The sequence below is a fragment of the Macrosteles quadrilineatus genome, unplaced genomic scaffold (genome assembly GCF_028750875.1).
Source record: "Macrosteles quadrilineatus isolate MER2022 unplaced genomic scaffold, UCM_ALF_1.0 Scaffold_4__1_contigs__length_99947679, whole genome shotgun sequence".
Lineage (NCBI taxonomy): Eukaryota > Metazoa > Arthropoda > Insecta > Hemiptera > Cicadellidae > Macrosteles > Macrosteles quadrilineatus.
Window position 1 is genome coordinate 18,699,608 of NW_026542597.1, and position 16,564 is coordinate 18,716,171.

Below are 16,564 nucleotides of genomic sequence, written 5' to 3' on the forward strand. Positions count from 1 at the left end.
TCAAGGCCCGGGGTTATGGGGTGAAGTAGGCTAGAGGGGGGCATTGAAAGTCGGAAGTTCTAATGACCTGTGTATGTACAAAGACAAAAAGTTTTATAGAAACATGATTTTATCATGAAAAAGATTTTATGGGTTTAAGACATAGTGCAAAAGAAAATCGTAACTAAACTACTTTAAAAGTAGGGCATTTACATGTTAATTACAGGGAATTAAGTAACAATTCAGGGTTGATAATCTTGGGCTTATTGTATAGAGAGAAGTGTAAAACAGGTCCTTGGATCATCCTTTTCAGACAGGGAGGGGGATAAAGTAGGCTAGACAGGGACGATGGAACTTAAAAAAATAGTAGGTTATTGGGGGGTTTAAGGGGGGAGGGTTAACATTTTTGAGTTAGGGAGTGGGAAGTATATTGGTAGGCTAGTCAGGGTCTGGGGTTATGGGGAAGTAGGCTAGAGGGGGGCATCGTGGTGATGGATGATCTAATGACTTGATTCTGTTTGGAGAAATAATCCTTTATTTCTCTGGGAATAGTGGGAATAGCAGGGGGAGGGTGGTCCTAGGTCATCTGGATCTACATTTGAAGAGTCAAGACACTGGCAAAAGAGACGATAGAAGTGAAAAATATTAGAAGATGATCATCATGACAGCATAATGAGAAGTCTGAAGTCAAGAAACTGAAAAAAGGCTACCTGGAGTACTCCAAAAGGTTTGTAAAATACTAACTGTTATAACTTTTTATATTTGAATTATCTATTAAGCAATATCTGCACTATCGAGGTAAGTATTATCAGGAATTTGGCTGGATTTATGGCTAAACTGTGTTGGTTCAATGATACATGTATACACTAGTAAGGGAAAGATTGTGATTTAATACGAGGGCGGTTTTTTTAGTAAGGGCTTATTTCGCATATAAATCCGTAGTTCGCGTGTACGACACGAGGCTCATAACCATTTACTGGCATCATTTGTGAACAGAATGACACATCTCTGTAGCTGTCATGTACGCTTCGTTGTCTGTTTTTTTTTTTTTTATTACAAGAAACATATCCGATGCTGACATTAATTAAAAAAACATCAGTAATTTCTGTGGTCTCAATCGTCAACTCCATTTGAAGTGTTCATGATTGAGAACACTTGTTATTCAATTAATCAATATTTAAATAAAATAAATGGCGTTGTTGGTAGGATTTAAGTATAATATAGGCCTAATTGTAACAAGGCTAATTTTAACATACTTATTTTTTTCATTTCTGTTGTTTTTTGCCTCCTGATCACAAATTTAAATTAATCTAGAGGATAAAATACCTTTAATCCGTCAATGTGATCAAATGTCACCGATGAGCGGCGACCGGTTTCAGCCCAGCTGTGGGGCCATCATCAGGCGATGAAGGAACATAAATATCACTCCGAAGAGGTCGTCATAAAGTCTATAAATACGTCACGAGAAACAACACATAAATACATTATTTACAAATACACGTGTGGCCACAAATTAACTGCGCGGCGGATGGTACGCGTGCATTAAGTTGCTAGTCCAGACTGTCGTCACTGCCGTCTTGTCTTCTTCTAATGGGATGTCTTCTTCTGAATCCAATAGTCAATGCTATTAGTTAAGGAGGTGTTCAGACAAGGCCCCACTAGAAAATACCCCCGTCGCAGCAAACCTGCATGCTAAGCGAATTTCCATTTACCCAGCTTGATTTCTACTAAAATATTCCCTATAAATTTTCAGATTTATTTCCTATTTAAATAACATTAATTTTAGTGAGTAGTTAGGTTTGCTGCTACGGGGAAGATGTGTTTTTTCAATTGAAATATTGATAGCTTAGTATGAAGTAAACAAAATTGCCAAATTTGATTAAAATATATCCATAAACAAGCAAACTAGAACAGTTTATTTATTCTCCATAAGAATAACATGGGAATTTTAAATTTACAATTTTTTTAATTTTCTCCGTAGTCAATGAACATTCAAAAACATTTCAATATACTAAATTATTTGTTTTTTTAAGCTCTTCAAAATGGTCTAGAGAGAAATTTAGAAATTTTAAGTTTTTAGGGTCAAAAATTAGAAAAACCCATTTTTACCCCATAAAACCCCCCATAAACCCCTGATCCCATGGTCCGATTATACTTGTTCGCGAACTCGTTCGAATAAATGTAGGTTGACATCCGATCTAGTGTTAACAATCAATAGCGGTTAAATGGTGAAGCCGATCCTAATGAATTGGAAAACATTCTACGCAGACGTTTATGCTCTTCTAACTAACTACAGGTACATTTTTTCTATAGCATGCGTTAGAAGATGTAAGCCAAAAATTGAAAGATGAATACAGGGATAGATCGTATATAATGGGAGGTTGGGATGAATCCTAGAATGTTCGGAACCTCAGACAACAATATTAGACTTAAAATTACATAGGGGGGTCTTACTCCCTTCACACCTTATTAGATAAACCTCTGGATGACCATCATGGAATAAACCACTATCTAATAATTCATAATCCATTTAAGGACAGGATCTACGTTGTAACCAATTTTAGTAAAATTTTCAAACTTTAACTTTAATACTTTTTTCAATGAAATGGCGACCATACAAAGTATGTAACAATCAATTACCGTTATTGATTAATAAAAAACATTATACGCTGAATTTTGTGTTTTCCAAACTAACTACAGGTGCATTTGTGTATAGCATGCGTCGTTTAGGAGTTGTAAGCCGAAAACTGGTCAAATAATCAACCTTTTGGCCATGTTGATGAAAATATCACAACTTTGAAAAGCTACAGCGGCTAAACGGCTCGGCCGATTTTAACGTGTTTAACACCAATCGACACGAAATTAAATTCACTAAAAGACACCCTTGAACAACATTTTCCTTAAGATTCGTTATTTAGGAGTTATAAGCAAAAAACTGAAAAAAGTGCAAAATTTTCATAGTTTTTCGACTCCCAAAACTTAAGCAGACTTCAGAATCCGTCGCAAACTCACAGGAGTCTTATTTGGGACCCCCAAAAGGTATTAAAACACTTTCCAGATTTAGACGATTTTTTGGGGAGCACACCCTATATTTGATCTAATTTGCCTGGACTAACCTTCTAGTGTACTGCACCAAACTTAAAGTAATTTAAATTTTAACTGGACTCATTTCTTGTTTTTCAGTAGTTTTTTTTTTTTTTTAGAAAACTACTAAACTAGTCTTAAGTTTTAATCACAAATTTACTCACATCCGTACATTTTTGATTTATCTATATAGAACAGAATCGATAACATTTTTTATAGACTTATCGTAAAAGGATTTTAAAGAAAGAGCATTGATAAATGTTTGATTGTACAATTGTGATATTACTGTCCTAAATTTGACTACCAATAATAAATCAACGAATTAACATCACAAAACTTGATTTTAGTCTAACACAATTGCAAACTTTTATCCCGTACGAATCAACTATTCAACCCAACTTTGCATGTAGGAATAAAAATTAAGCAATTCATCCAAAGTTGGTTAATTCTTCACAATGAGAACGTTCCAAACTGTTGAAACCCACAGAAACCTAATTTAAGAGCTACATTTGCATTCCTCCAAAAGGATAAACTCACCGTGAGCACATCTTCTGATAAGAAGCCAGACAAACTACCCGAGCCGTAGTGAATCTCAAACTTCTGTCCGTTAGGTTTGTAGGTCGAGGAAGTCTTGCTGTTGTACTTGTTGTGGAGTACTGTAAAATAAAACAGAAAAGGTGTTTAATTAGCAATTATTTTTTTTGGCAGAATTGCAAAACAATTCAGATATTACATATACCAGTTAATAACCACATGTAAATTATGGAAGAAAATGACTAGTGATTAAGTCTGTAAACTGTCAAATTTGTAAAGATAATAAATTAATTTAACAAAGATTTCAAAGAAAACTTTTACAAATTTGAGTTGGGATATACATTTGTTGATACAATCGTTCAATACAGACAGCACAACCCTAGATGAACTTCTGCAAAATCAACAAACATTAAAAATATACAGTTCCCAAGAACCTAATACTGTTGGTGACTAAACATTATTTTTCAATGACTAAAAATCAACTGTTATAATAGTATATTTCGTACCTAGGGCCGAAAACGAGGTTTTGCCGGCTTGAGATAGTTCTTAAGTTCGAGACGAAGTCGAGAACTTAAATCGATTGAGAGCTGCAAAACCATTTTCGGTCCGTGGTACGAACACTATTTTTCACCAAACTACTAACTAATCACAATGATACTAATAAAAACTGATAGTCAACACAACTTTAAGGTCATGTGAAGAAGTAATTTAAGGAATCAGCAAAAATAATAATAAACATTTACTAGGCAATGGTGAAAATAAAACAATTCTATTTTAATGCTATGGAATGGATACTGTTTGTGTAATTAATTTGCAAGCGGACAGCTGATTTTGCGGCCCCGGGATGTAAAAACCTGCTCGGTCCCCAAATTACGATGACAGCTGGCATGGCCAGCAAAACGTAACTTTCAGCCACCAATTAACGTATGTAATACAGCCAAAAACATCATAGTGTGGTGAAAAATAGGTTAATTACTTTATATTTCTATGTTAATAGTATTGACTCTAAGATTGTTAGGGAAGCCATATGTTGTCTTCCTGATTCCCCTAAACCCAAACAAGGCACACAACCTTATAATTGTGCACATGTATTGATCCTAAATTGTCAGGGTTAAATTTTCATCCATAAAATAAATAGGTACTTAAATGTTAAAAACTAAAAGTAACCAGATTAATTATTAGTTTTGTCTCTTTGTATTAACCTACTTGTTTAAATTCTCACACAATTATAATATGTTTGTTGAATGTCAAGATTTAATACAGTACAGTAACATCATCAATAAGGGCAATAAAAGAAAGTGAATTAGGGCCATGTGATTCTGATAACAGAAGTAGGCTAGTTTTTTAAAAGTGAAACATAATTTTAATTCACATGTGCACTCGAGAGATGCAATAAGATAACGGCTTAGAAATCATAATAATAATTGTTTTTAGTGTAATTGTTATTTATAGTAAATTCTATAATCTTTGGATAGCACCAGATCATCCTTATCTCAGTTCAAATGTCAACAATGCTGAAATCATAACAAGTCGTGGCTGCAAAACTGATTCAATAGTAAATTAATGATCAAAGATGTCCAATTACAATTAAAATATGCCTTTTACATTTTTAATCAAGAAATATGAAGAGAAAATTGTTTACGACAAGAAAATTCCATACTGCAAACAAGAATTGGTTTTGTACAAATATTCTTTAAATTTATCTATCAATTAAATAGTTAATTTTACTATTTTGAATTGCAGTGTATAAAATTGTGTATAGCCTATCAAGTTTAGAGTGTAAATAATAATAAGATACCTAATTAACCAAAATAAAGGGGGCAAGCTGTTAAAAATGAGGCAATCGGTTTATTTTCAGTTAGACCCAATTTTATGAATTTACTGGCAATGTTGACTTTTATATGTTTACTTTATTTGAATTATATACTGACATTTTAAAGCCTTCAACTGTAGGCAAAAATTTTACTTCTAACAATAATTGACAGTTGTTTCCTATAAACTTTATCTCTATGGAGAAGACGAGTATCATCTGATCTACTATATTTCGTTGGACAAGCCGTTTGACCGCATACAAATTATCTTTGTGGGATCGTATATTTTTAGAAAAATAAAGCCAGCAGACTCACGGCAAGCAATGTTCATGATGCTGCACTTCTTCGAGGGAACCCACAAGTTCGAGGAGCCAGTATCAAACACCACTTTAAAACTCTGGGGCGGAGATCCAATAGAAATGGGTCCAAAGTACTGGGCCTGAAAACAAGGAACATTATAATCAGGTAGAACTGTTTTTTAGGCAATTGATGAGTAATTTTAGTTAATTACATTTTAGACAATACTTTTGCTGCTTTGGAAAAATTTGAGTTTAACTGATTCACTTGCATACGACTAAGTCAGTTGTTTAAATATGTATGTAAAATAAATTATTTTACTAATAAGACACAGAACATAAAATAAATTATTCAAACAAATCAACCACATGCTAAACACTTCCCCATGTGTCTGTTGCCATGCTGTTCACTTGACTTGACAGCGATAGTACCTATGTAAATATTTTTGTAAATACAGAAACAATCGTCTTTTAACAAATAGCTCAAGAAGATACCACGCAAGGTGGCAAGATGCATTGGGTGACATAAACATTTTAATCAAGAACATAGGCAACAATACTTAACAAAACTTATTAGATCTTAACTCTAAAAATCTTATTAGATATAAAGTACTTTAACACTAGGCCTACTCATTATAAAAAACAAATAGTAAATATTATTAAAAACATACATCGAGATAGTTGGACAGTGGCTCGGGTTGTGGGCCGTCTCCATAGCGGATCCTAATATTGGCCATCTCTGTTCCGACATCTCGTAATTGGTCTCTCACAGACTGGAACTTGTACAATGGAACCCTGCAATGAAAATAACCCAAAGTCCTGTATCAGAGAGTATCAATCAATCATTGAGATGGGAACGCCTTCTAGGTGCGTATTTTAATCCAAATATGAGTGAAGGATGAGTGTAGAATGTAGATTTGTAAGCTTATAAACAAATAACATTGTATTTAAGTTTTTCTGAGTCACCCTCATAGGCTATATTGTGTTGGTAGCCTAGGGGTTACTGTCTTGGACTTCAGTGTGGGAGGGATTCTCAAGAATAACCACAACAATTAAGTTAGATGAGTTTAGAATAGGCTACTATCCCTTTTTTGTTAAAAACATTAGTAACCTTACTCTCTGAAATGAACTTAACTTGCTCTCTGAAACAAAATGTCTCTGGCACAAAAATCCAGAAAAAAGGAACTGTTATTTAATTTAGGCCTAGATTGCTACCATTGAGAATATCGTAGGTCTACCAATAGTTTTTGAATCAATATTTTTGATAAATACTAAATGGAGTAAGATATCAAAGTTTTTAGCCCCCAAAAAACATGTAAAATGTCAATGATGAAAATAAGCAAAAAAATTAATAGGACTATTAAAAAAATTATCTTTGCCTAAGGCCTCATGTACGATACAAGTGGCGCTGCTCTGAGATATAGGGTTTCATTGCAAGTAAAATTGTTGAAAATGGCTTAGTTACAATTTATCTGAGCGGTGAGCGACAATAAGTGGTGCCACAAAGCGGACTTAAGTTTGGTGTCAAGTCGAGACCCATTTTCGTCAAAATTCCACTAACATGAGAGATGCTTAAGTTTTTCTGTAAACCATACAGTGCTGTTGTAAACCTGCCCTTCTATTCTCAATACTCCATTTCAATCTGCTCAATATTAATTCGAAAGTAAGTTAGGGATGGATTTCCTCGTGTGTTCAAAGAACCTATCATCATCTTCCTTAAGTTACAGAATTTAGATGATGGTATTGAATATATTCATCAAACACTCTTCTCCTCTTGTTACGGTAGAGAATTTCCCTATAGGGAAGTAGCTATTACCGTAGGTGGCACGGTAAGACCTAGACCCGGGACCGATTTACTTTTTCATTTTGATGTCCCCAGAGGCCAAAAACACCATTCGTTCAAATTTTTATATATGTATATATAATATATATATATAGACATATATCTAATATATAAAATTCTCGTGTCACAGTGTTTGTCTGCAAACTCCTCCAGATCGACTTCACCGATCGTTATGAAATTTGGTGTTTAAATTCTGTAGGTATGCGAATCGGACGTAAACTATTTCCCGTTTCGAAATTCTTAAAAGGGCTCCGCCCCAGTGGCTCTGGAGATTCCCATGTTAACCTTATGAGAAATGGAATTAATGAATCTTAACAGCTGTTTCAATTAAACAAGTTGGTTCTGTTCTATGATGTTCAATAGCCATTAAAGTTACAAGGATTACCAACAGGGTGCAGCACTATTATTTCTTTTACATTTATGACAACAGCTAATTTGCAACCAAAAGGTGAGTGAGGGTAGCGAACGAACTTCAACCTGGAGGCGAGTGAGCGTAGCGAACTAGCTAACCTGAAGGCAAGTGAGCGCAGCGAACGAGCTCCAACCTGGAGGCGAGTGAGCGTAGCGAACGAGCTAACCTGAAGGCAAGTGAGCGCAGCGAATGAGCTCCAACCTAAAGGTGAGTGAGCGTAGCGAACGAGCTCCAACCCAAAGGTGAGTGAGCGTAGCGAACGAACTTCAACAAGGACGTGATTGAGCGATGCGAACGAGATCATCTTGAAAATTAAACGTAACGGTACTTTCTTTCCATCGGTCTGTCTTAGGGGAAACCTATAACTTAGGCGATACGAAGTTCGCCGGGTCAGCTAGTATATATATATACGTCCGTGAACGCGATAACTTGAGTAATTTTTGTCCGATTTTGATGAAATTTGGTTTAAAGGTGTAAAGCGGGATAAACTTGAATGAGTTCGCGAACCAGCACGATCGGACCATGGGAACGGGGCTTTACGGGGGGTTTTATGGGGTAAAAATTGGTTTTTCTCACTTTTGACCCTCAAAACACAAAATTTCCCGATTTCTCTTTAGACCTTTTTAAAGAGCTTAAAAAAAAAAAATTTAGTATATAAAAGTATTTTTGTTCGATTATTAGTAACGGAGAAAATAAAACAAATTGTAAATTTAAAATTCCCATGTTATTCTTATGGAGAATATTGTCAAATGTTGTAGTTTGCTTGTTTATAGATATATTTTGATCAAACTTGGCAAATTTATTTATTTTGTACTAAGCTATCAATATTTAACTCAAAAACACACTTTATTAGTTTCCTTGTAGCAGCAAACCTAGGTACTCGTTAAACCTAATGTTATTAAAATATATTTAACTGAAAATCAATTCAGACAAATGGAAATTCGCTTAGTCGGCAGGTTTGCTGCGGCGGGGGTATTTATCGGTTGTAGCCTAATTTAGACCTACTCTCATTGACACTATCCATGACTGGGACCATGGGGTCATCCCGTAAATCCGGCTAGGTACTTGGGGGTCACTAAGTTAACTGTGGATAACGTCCACACTTTATAGTGATTAACTTAGGTACCGGTACTATGACTATCCCGAGTACTATCCTGATAATTAGACTAATTCGTAGATTACAACTTTGCGGAAAGTAGGTTAAATAAAAGAAACAATAGGCTATACATTTTAGGTGTTAAGTTATAAGACGTTTCTTTTATATTTACTTCCATAAATTTAATAACACGTACAATGCTGATCAAGAAGTCATTTACAACTTTGCAAAAGTGTGGTTCGGATCCCACTATAAATTATAGGTCACTTAATTGCCATTGGCTGGATGTCGGCCTTAATCACTAACAATGACTCCAAGATCGTGCCACTCATCTCAATTCATTTTTGGCTTACATACAATACCTACCTTCTTATGGTTGCCATTTAAATTAACTTAAAGGTATATAGGCTACCTATATAGCCTAAGTAAGTTATTGTATCCTACGCCTCTTAGGCCTAGGCCTATAACTTAAACTAAATTTTTTTTAACAGACAATTGTCGGATAGTAAAATTATATGTACTGTAATTCATCCTGCAGTTCTGCACACCTAAATACAACCAGGGAAATTCAATAAGTTAAGCGTTAAGAAAATGGCCGCCTTTATCTTAGGCCTACCCACCACCTGTACAAGTAGGTAGGCTAAACTAAGCTCAGGTTGCAGCTCGCTGGCCACCACCCGACGCTCGTATGGAAGGTCTACCCTAGGCCTTATAGGATGATGGTGACTTTTGACTAGCTTTACCCCTGGGCCCACCATAGTATTACAAAATGTTAAGCCTAGGTTTTTTGTTGACTTTTATTGGCTTGGGAATACCAGCTGTATTGTAATTAAAAATGTTTTGAGTACAGTTCCTTAACTGGGCTATGCTAATATCGATTGAAACTACTGATTCGATAAGTAAACCTTCAAGCGATTTTGTTCACTATCAGCAAGTTTGGTTGGTTAGGTTAGGTTATGATAGATTAATTTAATCGATTATTAAAATCAATATTTCCAATTCGATAGTTTCAATCAGTATTAGCATAGCCCAGTTAACCCTTTGAGTGCCAACGTCCGGGGAACCAGACGTTTTTAGAACGAGCCAAAAGTGCCAACGTCCGGGTGACCGGACGTTTTCAGAACGAACCGGACGTTTGAAAAACGCGATATTAAAACGTGAAAAAGACGATTATATGCACATATTTTATATTCTTTTGAAAGAGAAAGACTTCCTCTTTGTAAATAATGCGTTGAATCGGCGATAATTGTAATCATTCACTTGTTATAGTACTACGTTTTCATATGTTGTAACACAGAGATCAAGATGGCTGTCACAGCTGGCGCGTAATTGTTGACATCGTATTTCACTGTCTGTAAACAAGTGTTTGGTTATGTGCGGTGTTTTTACGAGATGTTTTGTTATTGATTATTAGTAATGGATCGATCTAGATCTCCACTAAGTGACAATGCAATTGCAAGAACTCTAGATGACGACTTTTTAGATGATAGTTTTGTGAGTGAGGTTTCTGAAATTGAAAGTAGTTCTGGTGCCGAATCTGACAGTGACTCAATTTCTGATCTTGTGGATGATACCGATAGTGACCCCGATTACGACCCCTATGAAGGTAACAATCAACGTAGGATAGATAGGATATTACAGTCCTTTGGTAATAATAATTATTCAACAGATGAGGAGGAGGATAGAGTGGATAATCCTAGGCCTATGCCAGCACCAAACCCTGCACCAAGACGTCGGGGTAGACCTAGGTTAGATGCACCTAACCAAGAACAAAATCTTGAAAATAATGAGGATAGTGAGGATGGAACTGGTTGGACAGAAGTAAATGAAGAAAATGACCCTGGTGGCAATAATCCGTTTACTTTTCATGAATTGTCTGGCGTGAAACACTGCCCCCCTAGGAATTCATCTCCAATATATTATTTCAAACTATTTTTTACTGTTTCTTTGTTTGATATGCTAGTAAAATATACAAACAAATTTGCTAATAATTTTATTACTGCAAATGCCCACCAACTCAAAGAACATAGCAGGGCCAAGTCCTGGAGACCGGTAACTCGAATCGAGATGCAAGCTTTTGTAGCAGTGCTACTAAATATGGGCCTAAATGTAAAACCTACAATATTTTGCTATTGGTCAAGGACTAGCAGTCAGTTTATGCCTTGGTTTCCAAGAATGTTCAATAGGAACAGATTTCAAGCAATCCTCCAGTTTTTCCACTTGGTTGACACAACAGAACTGCCTCGTCCGCGCGAACCTGGGTATAACCCGTGCGCTAGATTTCAACCAATAGTTGACCACATGAATAGGGTATCTAGGTTTCACTTTACTCCTAGTGAGAACCTTTCAGTTGATGAGAGCATGGTAAGCACCAAGGCCCACTCCCAGTTGTTACAGTATTTGCCCAAAAAGAGACATCGGTGGGGCGTTAAATTATGGTGCATTTGTGATTCTGTCACACACTACTGTATGTCCTTCTTTATGTATCGTGGAGCTAAAGGACCTGACAAAAGGGAAATAACACAGAAGGGCCTTGGTTTCTATGTTGTTGAGAAACTACTGATGATGACAAACTTACTTGGCAAGGGGTACCACGTGTTTGTGGATAATTTTTTTACCACAATAAAACTAGCAAAGTTTTTGCTTACTCAGGCAACGAACCTCACAGGTACATTGCGAAAGAAAAGAAAAGGAATACCAGAAGTAATGAAAGAGAAATTTGAAGTAGGGCAGAAAAAGTATTTGAGGAAAGACAACCTCTTAATGGTAGGATATAGGCAAAAAAATCACAGAAAAACCAAGTCCTATTACTAACAACCAATGGCAAAGCAGAGAGTGAGCGAAGGGCAAGGGTAAGGGGGACGTCAGTTCATGTCACAAATAAGCCTAAAGTAATTAGAAACTATAATGACTTCATGGGGGGAGTAGATGGCTGTGACCAAATGCTTTACCAATACTTAGATGACAGAAAAACTTTAAAATTTTGGAAGAAGGTCACGTTTAATATTTTTAGCCGTATGCTCCTCAACTCCTACCTGCTGTACAAACTTAACACTGATAAACCAATGAACAGGCTGGCCTACAGTATATTTATTGTAGAGGAACTGGCCAAAGAATGGTTAGTTATCCAAGAAATGAGACCCAACATAACTGACATAACTAACATAACTCCGACCAGAATCTCCCGCGGTGGTGGCGACGCAGACAGCCCATTAGTCGAAAAAATTCCAGAAAACCGGGAAAAAAACTGCTGTGTTTGCAGCAAATCAAGTACAAGAGAAGGTGGAAGGAGAAAGAAATCCACATTTATGTGCAAAAGGTGCAAAAAAGGATTGCACCATAAGTGTGTCACTCAACACCAATGCTAAAACATGTTCGCCAACAGTATCGCCTTATTGTAAATATTTTTTGTATGTTATTATTTTACTCAAAATGACTTTTTATTATTTTATCATTCAGATTTGGCACTAAAATAATTTATTGTATAAGTTTAGGCCAAATTATTTGTAGAATAGGACTAAGAGGCCATGATGACTTTAGTGTGTGATATCTGTGCTGCCGAGGAAAAATGTATGATACTACTAAAAACGTTGTTACCTCATTATTTGACTTTATTTTCTCATGAAACTTGGAATGTTTGTTGGCAGTTAAATATAAAACAGAGTGGTATGAGTTTTATTGAGTGAAACATTTTTTTCTCACATGAAACACAGCATTGAATATGGAAGTTTTTTGAAAAAACTTTTCAAGGTATGTATTTTTCATCATTTTCACACTGCCTGCTGCATGAAATATACTTATAAATTGTGTTATATTGTAGAGTAGTTATTTCTCTGTAAATAAAAAAAAAATTAATAAAATTGGTTGATAAATAAAAAAGTTATAGCGTTTATACTGAAGTATTGCTAAAAGCCACAAAAAGGGCCCGGCATTTTTGGGTAGGCCTAGTTATAACTCACATGGCACTTTAGTGTAGTACCTGACATAAAGTCTCCGGCACTCAAAGGGTTAAGAAACTGTACCACTTTAATGAATTTATTTCCATTAAACTAGGCCTAGTTGAAGAAACTTACCTTACAAGAGAACATGAGCATAAACACCATAAAGTAAAAGTGACGAAAATCAAACTCCAACACCGGGAAGAGAACATTTTGTCCCTCTTTTGGACCGGTAAAGAAAACAAACTGTTAAATTATTTTCAATATTTCTTTAGGCTACGATTTATTGCAACATCGAGATTCAATAACACAAATCCACCGACGATCAGCAATCAGCAGGAGCAGACTTCAGTTATCGTATCGTAATTCGTTTTCAGTTTAATTCAGAGAGGGAGAGGAGAGCGGAGACTGAGTGAGATTGAGTTGAGATCGATCATCCAAATTAGCCGAGTCATTCATTTCAAACGATTCTGATTCAGATCTCCAAACAACAAAACTTAGCCATTGATTTTAAACAGTGCAAGAAGCCACGGCCGCCTTCAACTCCAGGCCGCGGCCTTCGAACTGGCAACGTCGCAAGTGGTGTTGTAACAGCTGTTTTGTTTGGAAGCAGCTAATGATACTGTATTTGTGTATTTACGAAAGATTGATTACTGGACTATGACCATATTGACTCCGCTTAAAAATGTACAGATATAGATTTTAAATAATATTGTTTCGGTTTTCAGTTCTGTATGTTTTATTTTCAATATTTTAATAAATTTATGTTCATAAATTTTAATTTAAATCAATAGAGTGAGAAATAATGAGCTTATGTCACCTGTCTGCAATTTTATCTTATACAGAATACAGAGTACTTTATTCGTGAGCATCAAGCACAGAATGGTGTCAATACAATTGTTTTTTCTTCTTTATTTTATTTACATGATAAGATTTTTAGTCCAATCGTAGATGGGGTCTTGCACGGGCCGTAAACTCCTCAAGGCTGTAAATTGGGTAGTCAGCAAGCCAATTCCGAATTCGCCTTCTCAACGTTATAGGTGAGCCCTCTTTGACAATCTGGGGAAGCGGGAAGAAGGTTGAAGAACCTCGCTCCAGCATACGAAGGTTTCTTCGAGAAGAGTGATGTTCTGTGGGAGGGCAGATGGAAGTCCTCGTTGTGCCTCGTATCATAACTGTGGAAGGCAACATGCTTCGACGAAGAGACCTTAATTGTGTAGGAAATTGCCTCCAAGATGTAGATCGATCATAAGATGTAATCTTATGGGACGTCTGTCACTGAACGACACCACTTGCGACGTTGCCAATCCTACCAGGCCGCGGCCTGTAGTTAAAGGCGGCCGTGAAGAAGCACGTCCACTAAAGGCGGCCGTGGCAAGAAGACTTTCCTTTTTATGCAGTTTCTAGCATAGATTTATTGGGCAATTTGTTGTTTATTTACTTTTTGTGATTTTTTTCACTTGACATAGGCCTAACTTAAATATTTTAAAATTATTTATTACTAGGCTATCTAATTATAAACTGTAGCATTTCCTCTGCAATAGTAACCAAACAGAATAGCACAAATCATAAAATCTTCGTGGAAAATAAAGTTGAGTAAACGTCACAAGCCACAAGCACACCAAGTTTAAAGCAGAAAAAACTATTAATTCTATTTTCAAACGGGTTTAATTAATTTACAAAATTGTATAAACACACTCAGAATAGAATACAATAACTAGATTAAAAAAACGAGAATGAAATATATGTATCCTCGGTAAAAATGACAACACAAATAAAATAATACAAAAATAACAGTTAAGCGGTTTTACAACTAATGAGAGATCTACTTCCACTGAATTTTTATCTACGCACTAAATTACTTTAAGTATAAGAGTAAATGGTATATGTTACTTGATATTGATTGATTTATTTTAGCAATAATATCCTTTTAAGTGAAATTATTAGTATATTCATGGATAAAATCCAAAGTAAGCCATTGCTCTTTCACCTTGGAAGTTGGAGATTTTTTAACCAACGGTGATTTTTTTAAGTAATAGAGTGATTGTTTCTGTCTGTTTCGTTTAGTTTCTATTTGTTGTTGTTTATTAGTTTTTTTCTGGTTTGGTTTTGTTTTTGTATTTGTTTACATCTTTTGCAGTTCAGTTTCAGTTCAGACTTCAGAGTGTTCACTGTTCAGTTACAGTTGTGCGTTTTCAATTTGTCTGCGCCAGAGTTTGTTGTTGTTTATGTTTTGTCAGAGGTTATGTAAATAGAAGAAACAGAAAGGACGAAGAAATTTACAGAAATGTACAATAACTTGTTCTATAGCTACCAGTCCATAGTATTGATGTATATATTTTAGCTTTGTACAGTTTACCATTTACCATTTACCATCGATGTCTTCTCCGCCGTCCTTGTAGACAGGGGAATCGTCAATTTCTTGTAATAGTGTATGTGTGTGAGAGTGTAATTGAGCATTGCTTTCCTATTTATTGTTTAGGTTATATTTGTGTTCGTTGATGAATTCAGTTAATTTATAATATGGACGTTCAATAAGGTATTGTTTGAGTTGTTTTTTAAAGGCTTTATTTTCATTTATTTCTTTGAGTTTCTTTGGCAAGAGATTAAACATTTTGATCCCCATGTTGTTTGGAGTTTTGCTGGTTTTGTTTAGCCTATGGTACCCTAAGTCTAGATTTGTTTTGTTTCTGATATTGTAGTTGTGACATTGGGTTCTGAGTTGGGGAGAATTTAATTTGATTGAGGTAATAGTTTCAAAAAGGTAAAGGGAGATTACAGTTAGGATTTGGTTTTTGATAAAAAGAGGTTTGCAGTGGGCTTGTGGTTCATCTTGATCGATTTGTTCTATTATCCGAATCGCTTTCTTCTGTGAGGTTATTATTTTCTCGATGTGGATTTCATTTGCAGAGCCCCAGGCTATTATGCCATATCTGATATGTGATGAAAAAATTGCATGATAAGCAGTTATAGTGATTTCTTTGTTTGTTAGTCTTCTAATTCTTCTTAATGCATATACAACTTGTGACAGCTTTCCACCCAGTTTTAGAAGGTGATCATGCCATGTTAGGTTTTTGTCCAATATTATTCCAAGAAATTTAGTGTTAGTTTGTGAGTGTTCATCTGCAGTTGAATTTTCATTGTTATGGTTTGTAGGTTTGAAGTTTATTACTATTGTTTTCTGTTTATTTATTGTTAAGTTTATTTCGTTGCAAGTAGCTGTAGAGATTTGTAGGGTTTCGTTTGTTTTGGATTTTTGAAGTTCTACGTTTTTTCCATCTGTTGGTGTGATGATTGTTGTGTCGTCTGCAAACATTATACAGGCACTGTCTTCTGTAAAATTGGTGGGAAAAGAATTTATGTATGTTAAGAAAAGTAGGGGGCCCAGTATGGAGCCCTGTGGAATTCCTTGATTGGTTGTCTGAAGTTTAGACCTGTATTTAATTTCATAGTAGTTCTTTGTGTATTCTATTTCGACTTGTTGCTTCCTGTTAGTTAAATAGTCTTGTATCCAATCTAATGCTTTATGAGTGATATTAAGTTGTTGAAGTTTTTTTATAAGAATTTTTCT

The 16,564-nt window shown here is 35.4% G+C and overlaps 2 protein-coding genes across 5 annotated transcripts in view; one reads left to right on the forward strand and one right to left on the reverse strand.

The window, feature by feature from the left end:
• The window catches only part of LOC128992149 (lysosomal aspartic protease), a 32,190-nt gene extending 18,823 nt beyond the window's left edge, over positions 1-13,367 (reverse strand). The window contains exons 1-4 of the mRNA XM_054415587.1: positions 13,129-13,367; positions 6,376-6,499; positions 5,724-5,847; positions 3,601-3,719 (exon numbers count right to left, since the gene is read on the reverse strand). Of these exons, the coding sequence (XP_054271562.1) occupies positions 3,601-3,719; positions 5,724-5,847; positions 6,376-6,499; positions 13,129-13,205 (444 nt within the window). The 5' untranslated portion in view covers positions 13,206-13,367. The remainder of the gene's footprint in view (positions 1-3,600; positions 3,720-5,723; positions 5,848-6,375; positions 6,500-13,128) is intronic.
• A 1,789-nt stretch (positions 13,368-15,156) lies between these two features.
• Positions 15,157-16,564, forward strand: part of LOC128993532 (constitutive coactivator of peroxisome proliferator-activated receptor gamma-like) — a 71,002-nt gene continuing 69,594 nt past the window's right edge. The window contains exon 1 of one of the 4 annotated variants that reach the window (XM_054417504.1): positions 15,157-15,324. The gene's annotated coding sequence lies outside the window, so the exon portion shown is untranslated. Of the gene's footprint in view, positions 15,325-15,369; positions 15,426-16,564 lie in introns of those variants that run through there. The other 3 variants (XM_054417501.1, XM_054417503.1, XM_054417502.1) reach the window with 3 other exon arrangements.